The sequence below is a fragment of the Carassius gibelio genome, chromosome B4 (assembly GCF_023724105.1).
Source record: "Carassius gibelio isolate Cgi1373 ecotype wild population from Czech Republic chromosome B4, carGib1.2-hapl.c, whole genome shotgun sequence".
NCBI classification, from domain to species: domain Eukaryota; kingdom Metazoa; phylum Chordata; class Actinopteri; order Cypriniformes; family Cyprinidae; genus Carassius; species Carassius gibelio.
The window spans coordinates 23,376,225-23,390,877 of record NC_068399.1 but is presented as its reverse complement, the minus strand read 5'-3'; the positions used below and the strand labels follow the sequence as shown (position 1 = coordinate 23,390,877).

At 39.1% G+C, this 14,653-nt stretch overlaps 1 protein-coding gene across 3 annotated transcripts in view; it reads right to left on the bottom strand.

Moving 5' to 3' along the window:
* Window positions 1-14,653, bottom strand: part of LOC127956913 (serine/threonine-protein kinase WNK1) — a 70,398-nt gene that overhangs the window by 3,717 nt on the left and 52,028 nt on the right. For 2 of the 3 annotated variants that reach the window (XM_052555197.1, XM_052555198.1), the window contains 17 exons: window positions 13,873-13,940; window positions 13,573-13,729; window positions 13,356-13,472; window positions 13,066-13,173; window positions 12,931-12,985; window positions 12,712-12,846; window positions 11,353-12,449; window positions 9,849-9,929; window positions 8,147-8,233; window positions 7,424-7,460; window positions 7,226-7,296; window positions 6,636-7,132; window positions 6,339-6,541; window positions 5,998-6,198; window positions 4,826-4,918; window positions 3,153-3,194; window positions 174-379 (listed from right to left, as the gene is read on the bottom strand). In XM_052555197.1, the coding sequence (XP_052411157.1) occupies window positions 174-379; window positions 3,153-3,194; window positions 4,826-4,918; window positions 5,998-6,198; window positions 6,339-6,541; window positions 6,636-7,132; window positions 7,226-7,296; window positions 7,424-7,460; window positions 8,147-8,233; window positions 9,849-9,929; window positions 11,353-12,449; window positions 12,712-12,846; window positions 12,931-12,985; window positions 13,066-13,173; window positions 13,356-13,472; window positions 13,573-13,729; window positions 13,873-13,940 (3,255 nt within the window). Of the gene's footprint in view, window positions 1-173; window positions 380-3,152; window positions 3,195-4,825; window positions 4,919-5,997; window positions 6,199-6,338; window positions 6,542-6,635; window positions 7,133-7,225; window positions 7,297-7,423; window positions 7,461-8,146; window positions 8,234-9,848; window positions 9,930-11,352; window positions 12,450-12,711; window positions 12,847-12,930; window positions 12,986-13,065; window positions 13,174-13,355; window positions 13,473-13,572; window positions 13,730-13,872; window positions 13,941-14,268; window positions 14,455-14,653 lie in introns of all 3 variants that reach the window. The other variant, XM_052555196.1, reaches the window with a different exon arrangement.

The window sequence follows — 14,653 nt, the reverse complement described above, 5'->3', positions numbered from 1 at the left end:
CACTGTAGAGCTTTCCTTTAGCTCCAACCTTGATCAAAACCACCTGCCTGTAACTTTCTAGAAGACCTTGATCAGCTTGTTCAGACGTGTTTGATTAAGATTGGAGCTAAACTCTGCAGGAAAGTGGACTTCGAGGGCCTAAAAGTTGAGAACTGTGAAGGACAATGTCTTACTTCGTAGCTGTGGCCCTGAGGAGATACTTGTTGTTGGTGCTTGGAGCCTCTCTTGCCCTGCGACAGGTTCATAGCGTCCCTGGCCCAGTTGTCCACCAATTTGTGCAGCTCGTCTGTGAACATGCCCTTGCAGCTCTGGGATTGAGAGATGGGCGGCTGGTTTTGATTCTGAATGCTTCCCGCCACCGTGTTGGTGCTGCTCGTCCCTGAGCGGAGAAAAAGACACGAAGAGAGAATATGATCGTAAAAATGAAGTCAGTCCAACATGCATCATACTAAAACATCTGATACAATCTGAAGCCCCACAGACTATATTTATGTGTGTATATTTTTATATACAGCTCCTCACATTAGATTACATACGCCTTATATAATCTGCAAAATTATTGATTTAAAAAAGAAGAGATTTTTAATATAAGGTTATACATATACAGTATAAATATATATATATTTCTTTTCATTTAGTTCTACCCTGGTTAGACCGGATTCTAATGACTTTTAGTCATAACAGATTGTACATTCAAAACTACATTTTGACCTGGAAATAAATAAATTATTATTATTATTATTAGTTAAACCAATAAAAGCTTGCTTAAAATAAATAGAGCTGCTGTCAGTAAAAGCAAGACATTTAAAATAAAGAGCATAGAGCAATATATTGAGCACTGAAGGGTTTGAAAACGCTAACAGTTATTAAATGTAAGCTTTTATTTTGACTTATGATTATATTTAAATATCTGTTATGCAGGTTCTTCAGGACAACACTAAATAAAAATATTTAATTCAATCTCTTCTAATTTAAATAAAAGCAAAACATATTTCAGATTATATAAAGGGTATGTAAACTTAAGAGCACAACTGTATAATATAATGTCATGTGTATACAAAAAAGTCATGGCAGTGAGGCCCTATCGAGCACCTGGGCATCCGCTCTGAGGCTAAAGTGACACTTTTATCACTTTGAGTCCAGCCTGCAAAACAGGTCACGAAGACAGTATTAAAACACCATCTCTGGCTTTTCATCTGTACATAAACCTAGTGCTCCGCATCTGCCTGGGCTTCATCATCATGCTTGCCATGGTTGTTTTTATTGCAACACAAGGTGGTGAAATGGAAATGGATTCACCATGAGCTCCAGACCAGTATTAGATTAAATTGAACTGCAATGTCTCAAAATTCATGGAGGCTAACAATCTGAAACGTTCAGTACCTACTATTTAGAAGCGTAATAAGATTGTTGATTAGTACTATTAACAAAAAGGGCCTTAATCTTGTTAGCACATTAATATTAACAGGAAGTATGAGTACAAAAGCCTCTTTATGAAAAACAAAGCATTGCAGTGAGGATTATATGGTACATGTTTACAAAAAAGCTCTCTTTACTGAGCAGTTAATGGGAAGCAAGATGAAAAATTCACCAAATTAGTGGAAATGCCTCAGCTCCTTCGTAAGACTCATCACTGTCATGACTAAGAGATAACAGTACTTAAACATGCACTGGTATAAGCTGATTGGTCCATTTATCTACACATATCTGTTGTGGAACAAAGAGCTGATGCATTTGAAGAATAGTTTGTAAGTCAAAAATAAAGCTGATGGGGGAAAAATATTCTAAATAAAATCTTGCACCGTTAAAAACAAACAGCGCAAATATCTTGCCAACTATCCAGGCAGCCACCCGGCGACACATAAGACCTGTTAGGATGGCAAACACAGCCCCTCCAGAATGCAGCAACAAAACAAAAAATGAAGCACCAAAAGGAATTCTGGGCAATGTTGTCCAGAGCAAGCCATGCAAATCCTTTTCCACCATGCTGGTGCTGACGCCAAAACTGGTATCCAATTTTTGCCCAGTTTCATTCATTTGGTTTACACTGGCCTTTAAAACTAAATGAATCATTTTTTAAAAAACAACTGTATAGTTTGTGGTCAATACATGGCAGTTTTTAAATATTTACCCCTAAACACCAGGGGTTGCATGAAAACTGAGGGAAGCAATAACTGTTTTCAACATTGATAAGAAGAAATGTTTCTTGAACAGCAAATTATATTGCTATATATGATTTCTGAAGGCTCATGTGACACTGAAGACTGGGGTAATGATGTTGAAAATTAAGCTTTGATAACAGGAATAAATTACATTTCAAAATATATTAAATTAGAAAAAAAGTTATTTTAAAGTGCATTTCTGATCGAATACATGCATCCACATAAAATATTGTGAATGCTACAATATTCATAAAACCTGAATATAGATTTGGCCATCAAAAATAAAAAATGGCACCACCTGGTGGAAAAGGGCTAAGGGAGAGGAGGAGGCTAAACACGCAGCTTGACTTCAGCATTTACTGGATGACTCCATTCACTTTGTTTAATACTGGAGGATCCCGGAACCCTCTTTGTGAAAACCTACCTTTCTGCGTGTAAAATGTGAGTTGTATTCCCTCGATACAGTGGTTTGTGCACTGGATAGTGATTAAGGCTTGTGCACAGTGAGGGGGAGATCAACCAGACCTCATTAGACCCTTGTAATAGGTGAGAAACTCCATCCGAACAGGATGAGGTCGATGTGCAGTAAGTGGGATGAGTCTTAAGGAGATAAAGGTGCAGAAGGGACTCTGGGGCTTCAAATTGGCTTGTGCATAATGGGACGAGTGCTCAGACAGGTCCATTTAGAGTGCATTAGTCAGTCTAATGCTGAGTGGGGCGGTGTCGCCTGGCGAGGCGTTTATCGAGAGTGATTTCCAGTTTGGTTTCAAATTTAGGGCAGTGCGAGTTTAATTTGAGAGTGAAAACACACGTGGCATGCCACACTTATAAACACATGAATGGATCATCACAGGAAAAAAATGCTCAAGTCAGCCTGAGAGCTTCGTGGGAATACCAGCTTCAACAGGCCACAGGACGTGAAGCGAGAGGTGATGACAGGAAAGGGAGGGAAGGAGGAGTGGGAGGATGTAAAAAAAGAGAGATAATTACTACAAAGTTGGTTGCAGGGGCACACTTTTTTCACCATCTTCCCTGAAGCATGGAGAGAACGGTGGGATTGGAGAGAATCAGTGTTACAGTAACTCCACGTCAAACACAGTGCATTATGGGAGTGTATCAGAACACGTTAATCTAAAACCTGAAATCAAGCCCTGATGGCTGTTACGCTCATGCTCAGTGAAGGTGGGGTGAGCGAAGGAAGGTTCTCGTGTGGTTGTGACTATAGGGTCTGTGATCAGGTGCACTGACATTGTGAGGGCTGCTTAAAAAAGATAAGATTGCAAAGAAAGATTGTGCTGATGTGAGAGGATGTGTAAAAGTACCTGCTCTAATGGACTTTTTTTTTATTATTAAAGAAAAGATACTAAGGAAAATTCATAAATTACATAAATAATAGTCACACTGCATGTGTCAGAAAAGGGAGAGCCAAACAATACTGAAGAACATGAGCCATATCATTACAATAAATTACCGTTAGTATTTGCATTACAGTCGGTAACAATCTTATTGTGAACTAAAACTATATATATATTTTTTAATTATTTATAAAACTTAAATTGATATAAAAATATTACACTTAAAAACAAACCAACAGAAATTACAAATGCCTTGGCAATTAACTGAAGATTAAGTAGTGAGATAAATAAATAAATTATTGTAGTATATATATATATATATATATATATATATATATATATATATATAAATAAAAAAAACTTGGAAATAATAAATAAATATTAAATAGAATTATATACCACAATATTAAAATATATTATATTTCTAAAATAAATGTTAGATATGTTAAAAATAAACAAAAGTGACAAGTACATACAATTATTAAAACAAATTAAAAAAACTAATTAAAATATTAATACTATTTTAACAGTGTCAATAATACTGAAAAAACACTAACAATAAACTACTATATACAATTTATTAATCTATGCTTATTAGGCCCTTAATCTAGGCTTATTATGTTAATAGATTTTTTTGTTTATAATATATTAACTTTACTGAGTTATACAAAGTAAAATTATTTAGCATATGAAGAAATTAACATTTACCTACCTTAATAAATGATGCTCATTATTAGTTCATTATACCTTTTTATTATTAAAAATAATAAACTTTCCAACTCTATTGTGAAGTGTTACCAGTATATGGACACTGCACATTTAAATTCTTAGCTATAATTACAACAATTGGACTAAGTTGTTTATGGCATCCAGCAGTGATTTTTTTGTGAAAATGATGTGTATTTTCAGTAGAAATTGCTTAAACTACTTGGAAACTGCTAAAGTACAAGCCGTACTGTTTTCGGTCACTGTGAAATGCAGCATGTTATTCATCTTATAAATTATTAGTAATTATCTTCAGCAATGTGCACATTTTATTATAATGTTAAACCAAAGCATATATGAAGGAAACATTAAAACTAGTTAGATGAATTACAAATGACAAAGTGCCCACTTGTGAACACCGTTGAATTAGAAATAATTATCGGACCTCATAGGTTACACTAGTGCATTACGGGATATGAACCAAAACTGTTAAAGATTCATGATACAATGTCTGAGATGATCGGCCAATCAGTAGGCTTGGCAGAATCAAGAACTAATCACATGACATTGTAGGAAAGAGACAAAAGAAAAAGCGTTACACACAAAGAGCCAAGCAGGGCGTACTCAGAAAACGCGTCCTCCTGCCACCTGGTTTGAAGGTCACTCTCTCCGACCCACAGCTGAACTTTACACAGCCTGTGGTACAAAAAGAGGGAAAGAGAAAGAGAGAGGTGGAAGAGAGGAAGAGACAGTGAGAGAGAGAGAGATGGAGCAGACAGCAGAGAGAGAGAGAAAGGAAACGTACACAAATACACAGTGAGAATGGTAACAGAGGTCAGTAAGCCATGAATTCCTGACAGAGAGTGAAGGAGGTGAAGGAGGGGAGGAGTGGCCCTGGGTGGGTGAGCGTAGAGCTGTACGGAAAGGAAAGGGAGGAAAAGTGCCCCCTGGAGGCACAAGCATCAGCCCTGCAGCTTCATCCAAACCAAAGCGTGCACTTTCTCAGATAGGCAAAGCAAATATTCCTATGTTTAGTTTTGATTCACCAGCACTAGCACAAATAGATCCGATATATGATCCACCACAAAAATCATAGGAACATTAGAGGGGAAAATAACATTATGATGACCACTAGACAAGTTTCTTCCAACTGTGTCATCCTGAAGTTTTCTCCTCATATTTGGAGGACCCACAGGAAATAGGCCAGAGCTGCTTTATGTGACTAAAACTTCCCAAAATTACAGAACCAAAACAGTTAACTATGTTATTTAGGAGTGGGCGATATATGGGTTGAAATTAGTCATAAATACCATAATTTTGGCATAAATTTGCGAGGAAGAAGGTGAAGCACGAACAGTTGTCCCTTATTCTGAAATCAAAGCAAATGCAAATGAGATGAGTAAATCAAATAAGAAGAGATTGATCTAATCTATTTACATTAAAAATACTTTTTGTCCACAATCTTTAGATTTTTTTTAAATTACATTTAAGATTGATTTATAAAAATATTAGTATTTTTAGAAATGCATTTCAATGTAATGACGACAATGGTTCATTTCAATGGTTAAAATATGATTTAAACGTTTTGCTTTGTAATAAAAATATGCACACACTGATATTTGTTATAGATCAAAATTGAGAGAATGTTTTTTTTTCCACTCTCTGCCCACCCCTAATGTCAATTTATCTTTGTTACTTTGTGTAACAAAGTCAAAAAAATAAAAAGCACAGGGTCAAGCTTAAGGCTGTGAAATGTTAGGTTTCTTTATTTTTACCTTGCGAGGTGACACACAAACTGGGCGCAGAGAGCGTGGCGTCACTGGTGTAAGCGGAGCACAGGTTCTCATTAGAAGGGGAGGGTTTGAAGGACTGGAGCAGAGGGCTGCTCCCCCCATCTATCATCCCCCCAGGGGCCAGGAAGGCCTGCTGAGGCGGGTACACAGAGGGAGCGCTCTGTGCTGATAAAGTGCTGGTTGCTGTAAGACCACCAACAAAAACACATACATATAAAAGAGTCAGGACACAAACACAGATTTAAAATTTCTGGGGCTGAATTCATAAATTCAAATGAATCCAATTCCTGATCTGCACAAAAAGACAAAGTAGAAGTGAATACCTGGCTGTACAGGACTCTTGCTTCCCTGTGAGCTACTGCGGCTGGATTTGCTGCTTTTGCTCTTGGTGTGACGTCGTCTGCGGCCGGCTGGGTTCACAATGGGAGGGTTGACCATGGCGGGAGGTGCTTTGCCCAAGCGAGCAAAAAGGGCGTCAATCTCTGCCTTCTGCCGGGTGTACAGAGCCTGACTCTCCATCATGTGCCTAGGAGGAAAACAAGGAAGTCACAATTACACTGCATATCTTTAAACTATGTTACACTTTCCTGTTACAATATATGAATCAAAACCAAACATACTTCTCCCTCAACTTGCTGACTTCTCTCTTAAAGTCCTCATCTTCAAACTCGGAGTCATTATCGCTGCTGAAGTAGGAGCTGATGGAGTTGTTGAGGCTCCCGGGGCTCTGAGCCGGACCGTTGCCTACAGCTAGATGGGCTTGAGGTCCTGGTTGGGATTCTGGGGGTTGTAAGCTTGCAACAGGAGCCTCGTCCTGTGCTTTGCTCACTGAGAAACGGCCCACCTTTGTGTCAGTCTTGGTGGTCACCTGGAAACGGCCGATGGTGGTGGGCTGGGGTTTGGTTGTCGTCTGGTCGGGGAGAGCAGGGAGGCCATCAACCACATCTGCTTTCGTGTCTCTATGGTGAGAGGAGGTTCGGTGCAGCGTGTTCTCAGGGCTAGAGAGACTGGAGGAGGATGATGAAGAGGAGGAGGTGGTGGAGGAAGAAGATGTGGAGGATGAGTCACGATAGGTGATGGGAGCCTGCGGGGCGTTTTCATCAGGAGCCGCTGACACCTGAACGAAAGCGAGAACAAGAATGCCACCTGCTGTCATACTCAAACACTATGAACATCCCGTTCCTTTTATCACATTGTGAATTCAAGGTACCTGGAATCGTCCCAGTGTGTATCCTCCAGGTGCAGGTGCAACTGTGGTCTCATCATCCAGAGAAAACGGAACTGAAAGAGAATCATCATTAATAAGCAGAGCTGATAATGAGCCCATGTAACATGAGAACAAACTTCACTTTTTAGCTGCCTACGGTTTGTTTAAAGAACACGTTAAAGTAAAATTGGCAGCACATACCTGGCTGTCCTCCAGGTGGCATCCCAGTGATAGATGACTACAGGGATGAGAAACAGATTACAGACATTTGCAGATGATGTGAAAAAAAAAACCAAGTAGACAATTTATAATTTTACACACATTAGTGCTGTCAAAAGATAATAAATAGGGATTAATCGCAGTTTTACTTTTTGTGGACATAATATACAGTATGTATGTGTACTCTGTGTATTTATATTTATGCATATAAAAATACACACACATGCATGTATACATTTAAGAAAAATACGTTATATTTGTATATAAAATATATTTATACATAACTTTTCTTTTAGATGCGCTTAATTGGGATTAATCGTTTGACAGCACTAATCTATATATTTTTTTATACCTGTATGTATTCTGTATTTATCTAATATGATCATATATAATATTTATTAATAATTATTTATCATTATATATAAATAAAATGAAAAACTATTAATAATCAAATATTATATAAGGTTATTTTAGATAAGTATTAATATACGTAAAGATTTTTAAAAATGAGATAGATCGATAGATAGATAGATAGATGAGGAGCTAATTTGAGAACCATTTCTTTTTATCTGTTCTTGGTGTATGTAGAATTTCCAGTAGTGCAGTTTTGAATCTTTAACTGCAATAAATCATATCAGACAGATCCTGCACTCAATCCACGTGTGCTGGTGTTTTTGGCCAGACCCCAGTCGGTGTTGCGTGTACCTGGTGCGTGACACTGTTGACTGGGACGGTCTCTGGACTCAGCGCCCGTCTCAGCTGGGCATCCAGATCCTCCAGGGGCTGCTGGGACTAAATAATCCATTTCGGCAATTAGTCAAGTTCACTTAGTCCCAAGAAACACACACATGCAGCCTTGTACACTTATTACTCATGGCAAGTGCACACAAATACAGCAGGGGAACTGTGTATCTAATTAACTTCTGCATGAGATGATCTCTTACAGTAAGTACAGGGTCAGATGACCACTGCCTGGAAGAACTAAATGCTTTTAATCCAAGCTGAGGTTTCCTTTCATGTTCCACTACATATTTGTGAAATGGAGAGTAAATCCTTTAATTGGTCCATGCACCACGGTTCCTGAAATGTTTTTACAGGTTGGCTTGCGGCTGAGTGCAATCACTGTAAGTTTTCTATTCACAAGTGATGGATGAAAAATATCACATCAAATCTACAGGATTAGAGAAAGTCTCTTGCATTTAGAATGAATCGCCTTAAGCAGAAGGGAAGGATTTTCTCTGAGTATGACGTGAATGCAAGCAGGGTTCAATTTGGAGCAAGGGAAATTACATAACGGCTGAATGATTTTGATTAACTGAGAACTGAACGAAATTGAACTTCATCCACAACATGCTAAAAGATAACAAATCACTGATATTTTAGGGCTTAAAGATTACACTCAATAAGAGTCAGAGCAGAAGCAATGCTCAAAACAAAGCATGTCAACACACTTAAAAATAATAATAATATTAATAAAAGAAACTGTAAACTATCTTAGCTAACTATAATTACGGCTTTTGAAAAACAGCTCAAATTTAACAACGGGACAGAGAAATACTTTCATCCCTCCTTTAAAGCTGCGGTAGGTAACTTTTGACGCTCTAGCGGTTAATAAACAGAACTGCTTGCGTCTTGCGGAAGAACATCGTAGCTGAAACTACTTCTCTCTGTTTATGTCTATGAAGAATCACAAAGGTAATGGGTTACTCCGCCGCGGTACCCCCGAAGCAATCTAAAATAGTCTGAATATAAACACTTAGTATAGGTGCACCCTAGTGATTCAGGACAAGCTAAAAACACGGTTTGGAAAATGGATTCATGGGTGTACTTGCTTATTATATACATTTTTCTACATTTTGAACACAAACAAAGTTACGGACCGCAGCTCTGATTGGTTATTTTCTTACTGGGAGCGGATTAATTTCTGCAAATGGCAATAGGAGCACTGGGAGGAGCCAGAGGAGCTTGATTTTTTCACAGATTATATGTCTCATATTCTACTGTCAGGACATAATGACAGGTTTAACAAATATGTAAAAAAATATATTTTTACAAAAGTTACCTTCTGCAGCTTTAACTATCATAAAATAAATGAATTTGAGGATTTTTACAATCCCAATAAGATCAAAACCTGAGTCAAAACACTGCTTCATGTGTGATAATGTTTTCTGAAAGCATAACCTTCCTGTTCTCCACTCGTCAACGGCAGAGAAAAAGAGAAAGAGGAGCGAATCAGAGTTAATGAGTGTCACAGGTCATGCTCCTAACCGGCCTCAAAAGAAAGCTACGCCATGCAGTGGTTTGATTCTTATGCGATTACAAATCTTTACTCATGCTCTGCGTGTTTTACAGGAATGCAACTATGTAAAAACAGAGTGAGAAAGAGAAAGAAAGAAGAAAAGGGCACCTGAGTTAAACAAGGTCCTGGGAAGGGTGGTAGGTGCTCTGTGGGTGGCGTGCCAGCCTGATCTGGGCCGACAGGCAACACCTAATGAATGAAGATGGAAGAGAATCTAAAGCATTGTAAAGATCGAGAGCTGGCAGAGGTGCCAATGAACCACCACTAGCTACATGCAGCATAAGACTGAGCGTTATGGTCAAAGCTGTACTCAAAATGGGACTAGAGCTTTCTTATACTATTACAGAAAAGTGTCAGTTGAGTTATATGGCACTGATGTAGAACTACAATATCATGCATTTTGTCAGTCATGCATAAACTTGGTTTAAAAATAAGACTAAAATCATACAGGTTTCAATACTGTTAGTGGTTTGAGAGAGGGAGGTTAAAATGTGATGTTAAAGACAAGAACAGTGTTTACTTGAACTGGCACCATGATCTCTAACTTATTTGCATTTTTACATTGTTTTCATGACAACGATGCCCCAAATGTACATTACTGTATATACACACAAACACACACACACTACACTGGATACTTACTACCATTTAAACTTTTTTTTTTTTTTTTTTTTTTTTTTTAGGACTCTTTGATGAATTAAAACTTCAAAAGTACAGCATTTATTTAGAATTTTAAAATGTTCTAACATTATAAACATCTTTACAGTATCTTTTGATCATTTTAATGTGTCCTTGCTGAAAACAGTTTACATTTATTTTTAAAAAGTAATGTAAATGATTTTGCCTGGACACATGATTATTATTATTTACATTCATAATTACAATTAAGTTTATTTTAATCAATTATATAAATTCAACTGCCAGTTTTAAATAAGTATTTGTCATTGAATCATTCATGCAAAAGATTCTAATTGAGAAACAGGTCTTTATGAATTTAGACACTGGCTCCTTAATTATATATTTTTTTATTTTGTACAAATTAATAAAAAGAAAAAAGAAAAAAAAGAGTTAAGCATTTAACATTTTGTCAGAACCAATAGTAAATTAGGTTTTGTTTTGTTTTCTAATCTTTTTTTTCTTTAGAATTGTGATTTCCAATCCATAGGCCTATATATAAAAAAACATTCTCAATTTATCCAGAATCTTGCTTTTTTGCTAGTTTACATTTTGTTTATTGCTGCATATAATTCATTAAAATAGAAGTTTAATTTCATAAAGTATAAGTTTTAAAATTTTAAAATGCACCTTGCATTTTGTGTTTTTCAGTATATATATATATATATATATATATATATATATATATATATATAGTATTGAGTAGTATTGAGAAAATTGTAAAAAAAAAAATCTTCATTATATCACTTTTCAATTTAAATGAAAATAATCCCACAATAAAAAAAAAAATCTTAACTGTGTTAAAAATTGGCTTTATTTGCTATGTAAAAAAATAATTCCTTTTTTTTCTTTGATTTTGTGGTTTGACCATACATTTTGACGGGTTTCTTGAGAAACTTTAAATCGGCCTTTTGAATTTTTGACAAAGGTAACTCACCGGTAATCTTGATAATGGCGCTTTGGATGGAGTCGTCTGACTGTAGCAGACCGGTGTGGAGGCATTACCCATGGATGTCATGGGAGAGCCTGTGGGCTGACTGGAGGAGTTAAGGGGTAAACTTGAGGGAGGGAGAGGGGTGCCACTAGGGGTGGTGCAGGCAGTTGGAGAGGAGGTGCCAGGGATGCTTGCAGCCGCCATGGGGTCAGATGTGACATCAGATTGGGCAGAGGGCGGACCAGAGCCCAGGTCCATGAAGAGCGAGCGCAGCTTTTTATCTAGAGCCTGAATGTCATCAACACCTTTTCCCTGCAGGTCGCTCTCACATTCTACACAATGTGCATGGCTCTGATTGGCCACGGTGGAGGTTTGAGGTTGGCTGTGCACAGGTGTGGGCTGCACGATGGGTATGTTGGTGGTAACCGGCTGCAGGATGGGCACTTGTGATTGAGCAGCTGAAGTGGGAATAACCGTGGTGGTGGATGGTGCGAGCGGAGGCGTCTGGATGGCTGTGGTGGGGATGACCGGTGGTGTGAGCTGAGCTGAAGAGGAGGGGATTGGCTGTTCACTACTGCCACCAGAAACAGATCCCATAGGATTCACGGGGTGAGCGAGCGGGGCTGTAGTACAGGCAGGTGTGGGCATGGGGACTGAGGTTTGGGGGAAGGATGTTGTGGCAGGCACAGCTGGCATTGGCAGAGAGGAAGGAGTGGTAATAACACTGATGATGGCAGGTACAGCTTGACCTTGGGGCAGAGGGAGTTGCGAATGGGCTGGAGGGAAGGTCACGGAGGAGGCAGGAAGGGAAGAAGGAGGAGGAGATGATGATGATGACCCTGGAGGGTTTATGGAGACAGAGGGCAGAGATGGTGAAGAGGTCACTTCAGAAGACACTGTGGGAGGGACCAACGGGGCGGCGCTAGAGGGCAAGGGTGCTGTGGCGGGGACCAGAGGGGGCATCGAGACATGGAGCATAGGTGGCGCAGTGCTGGGACCCGGGTCAAAATGACCTTGGCGCATTTCAGAGAAGGCCTGCTGTAGACTAACTGCAGACGCAGACATAGAAAGCCCCAAGGCAGGCAGTGCAACTGACACAGCTGATAAAAAAGAAAAATTCAAGACAAAATATAAATATGCAGTTGCATAAGTTGTCTAACATCTTCTAGTCTAGTCTATTTGTAGTAGTAGTGATCTAAAAATGTTTTTTCTATATTTCTACTTCCTAATCTAGTTGTCAAACAAACCATGCACTGTGTATTACAAATACTGTTGTGTCTTTCACTAATTGCTTTTGCACCGTCTGCTAAATGCATAAATGTATTATCTAACCTATGACATTAATTCACATAGTACACTCACAGGATGAAGGCTCTTCGATTGTGGTTTGGGGTGAGCTAAAGAACTGTTCCCTCAGTCTGGATTCAGGCACTGGGCTCACGATAAACCTTCGGCCTGCAGAGTGGACCACCTGGGCAGCTGAACTAGGCGGCACACCTGGGAGGGAAACAGACTTCAGTGCTGATGCATCATTAAAAAGGGACATTAACTTGTTTTACATTGAGGGACTGTGAGATCTACCTTGCTCAAGAGGTGCAGATGTGGTGGGCATATGTTGCTCGTGATCACTAACCGTCTGGAATCATTGGGTGATACATTGTTAATTGTGATGTTCACATGAATCACTTCAACACAAGAGTACAACAAGGTACATACCTGGCTGCACTCTCTCTCCACACCTTTCTCATCTGCTGTTTCTATGACCTCTCGAATCTGCTCGATGAAGGACTCGCGCTCGCTCTCTAGAATGAATTCACTTTGTACCTAAAACATGACATAACGCCTCTTCTTAACCAGTTTTGACAGCTCAAAGTGTATTTTGGAAACAGAAATGTAATTTTAATCGACATCAGCTTTTCGTCACATAGATAAAGATCAAAAGAAATCACAGGTTAATTGAGCATATCTGTTCATTATTAAAAAATGCGGGTGGTGTTTCAAGTTACCATTATCTGTGCAATTTCCTCTGGGTTATCGCCGTCTAAATCAAACTTAAAGGTCACCATTTTTCTGTTGTGTGTTTCTAATTGACATTCTGCAACTCTATCGCCCATTCTGGATATCTGAAACAGACATCATGTTTTATTTAACATCTCGTGTTTTTTCACCACCATCAAAAACTACAAAAACAATAAAAGAAAAAGGCCAATGTGTTGGACGTACATTAAGAACGTTGAGCTTGGCCTTAGAGGTTTTTTCATGGCGTGAACGGCTGCGTACTGATCTGCGCTGGTGCCTTTTGGCAGAACGACCCTCATGCCTGCCACCCGTTACGCCCTCATTACCATCACTGAGCCCAGATGCCACATCAGAATGACCACTAATGGAAAAAACGAATTGATAAACACCATTACGACTTTAGTAGTACATCACATTGCATCTGCGTCAAACTGTGCATGTTTTTGCAGTGTTTTTCCACTTACAGGTAAACACATTGTGAATCTGCTAAATAGTGATTCTTACCTCTCCACAGCAGGAGTTTGGAGTTGTGACAGCTCTGTCGTCAAAGTCTGAGAGACGCTATGAGATGTCTGGAAGAGCAAACAACAAAAACAAAGGAAATGTAAAAGAAAGATATGCAAACAATCATATCAAAGAAGAAAAACAAAACAATGCATGTCTAAATAAAAAGTACAACTGCTTCAGGCAAAGCCTAAGTATTTTCAGAAAAAAAAAAACCCGGATCTTATTTCACAGCCGAGAAAAGAAAGGACGCTGCATAAGGACAGCTAAGCAGCTATGCTTCCCAGACAAACAGAGATTAACATAAGCATGAAATGTCAATATAATAGCTTTGCCCTATAAAGCAAACAAAAACTGCACTGATGTGTTTAGGGCCGGTTGGTCTGTTCCAGGTACCTGCGCTGGGGTGTCTGCTGGCAAACATGGATGTTCGGTTGGGGAAGGGACTGTGACCACATGGATGGTTGGCACAGGTGTCATTAGAGGCGGCACCAATTGGGGCAGATGGGGCGGCAGCACTGATGGGGACATGGCTGCAACAGGCACAGCTGCTGGGCATGTCAGCGCTTCAGGCACTGGCTGCTGCGAAAACAGGGCAACTGCTATAGTTGGCGCGCAGAGAAGCTGGGGGAAAGTACGATACGAGAGGTGTAGCTGGATCAGATCAGTGTGGTTGGGAAGATGGAGGAGGAGGGAAATGTGTCTGCAAGCACCGACCGGGGGAGATGGAGATGGCAAGGCCATTTTATGTGCAGAAGGAGTGATGTCTTAATAAACCGAA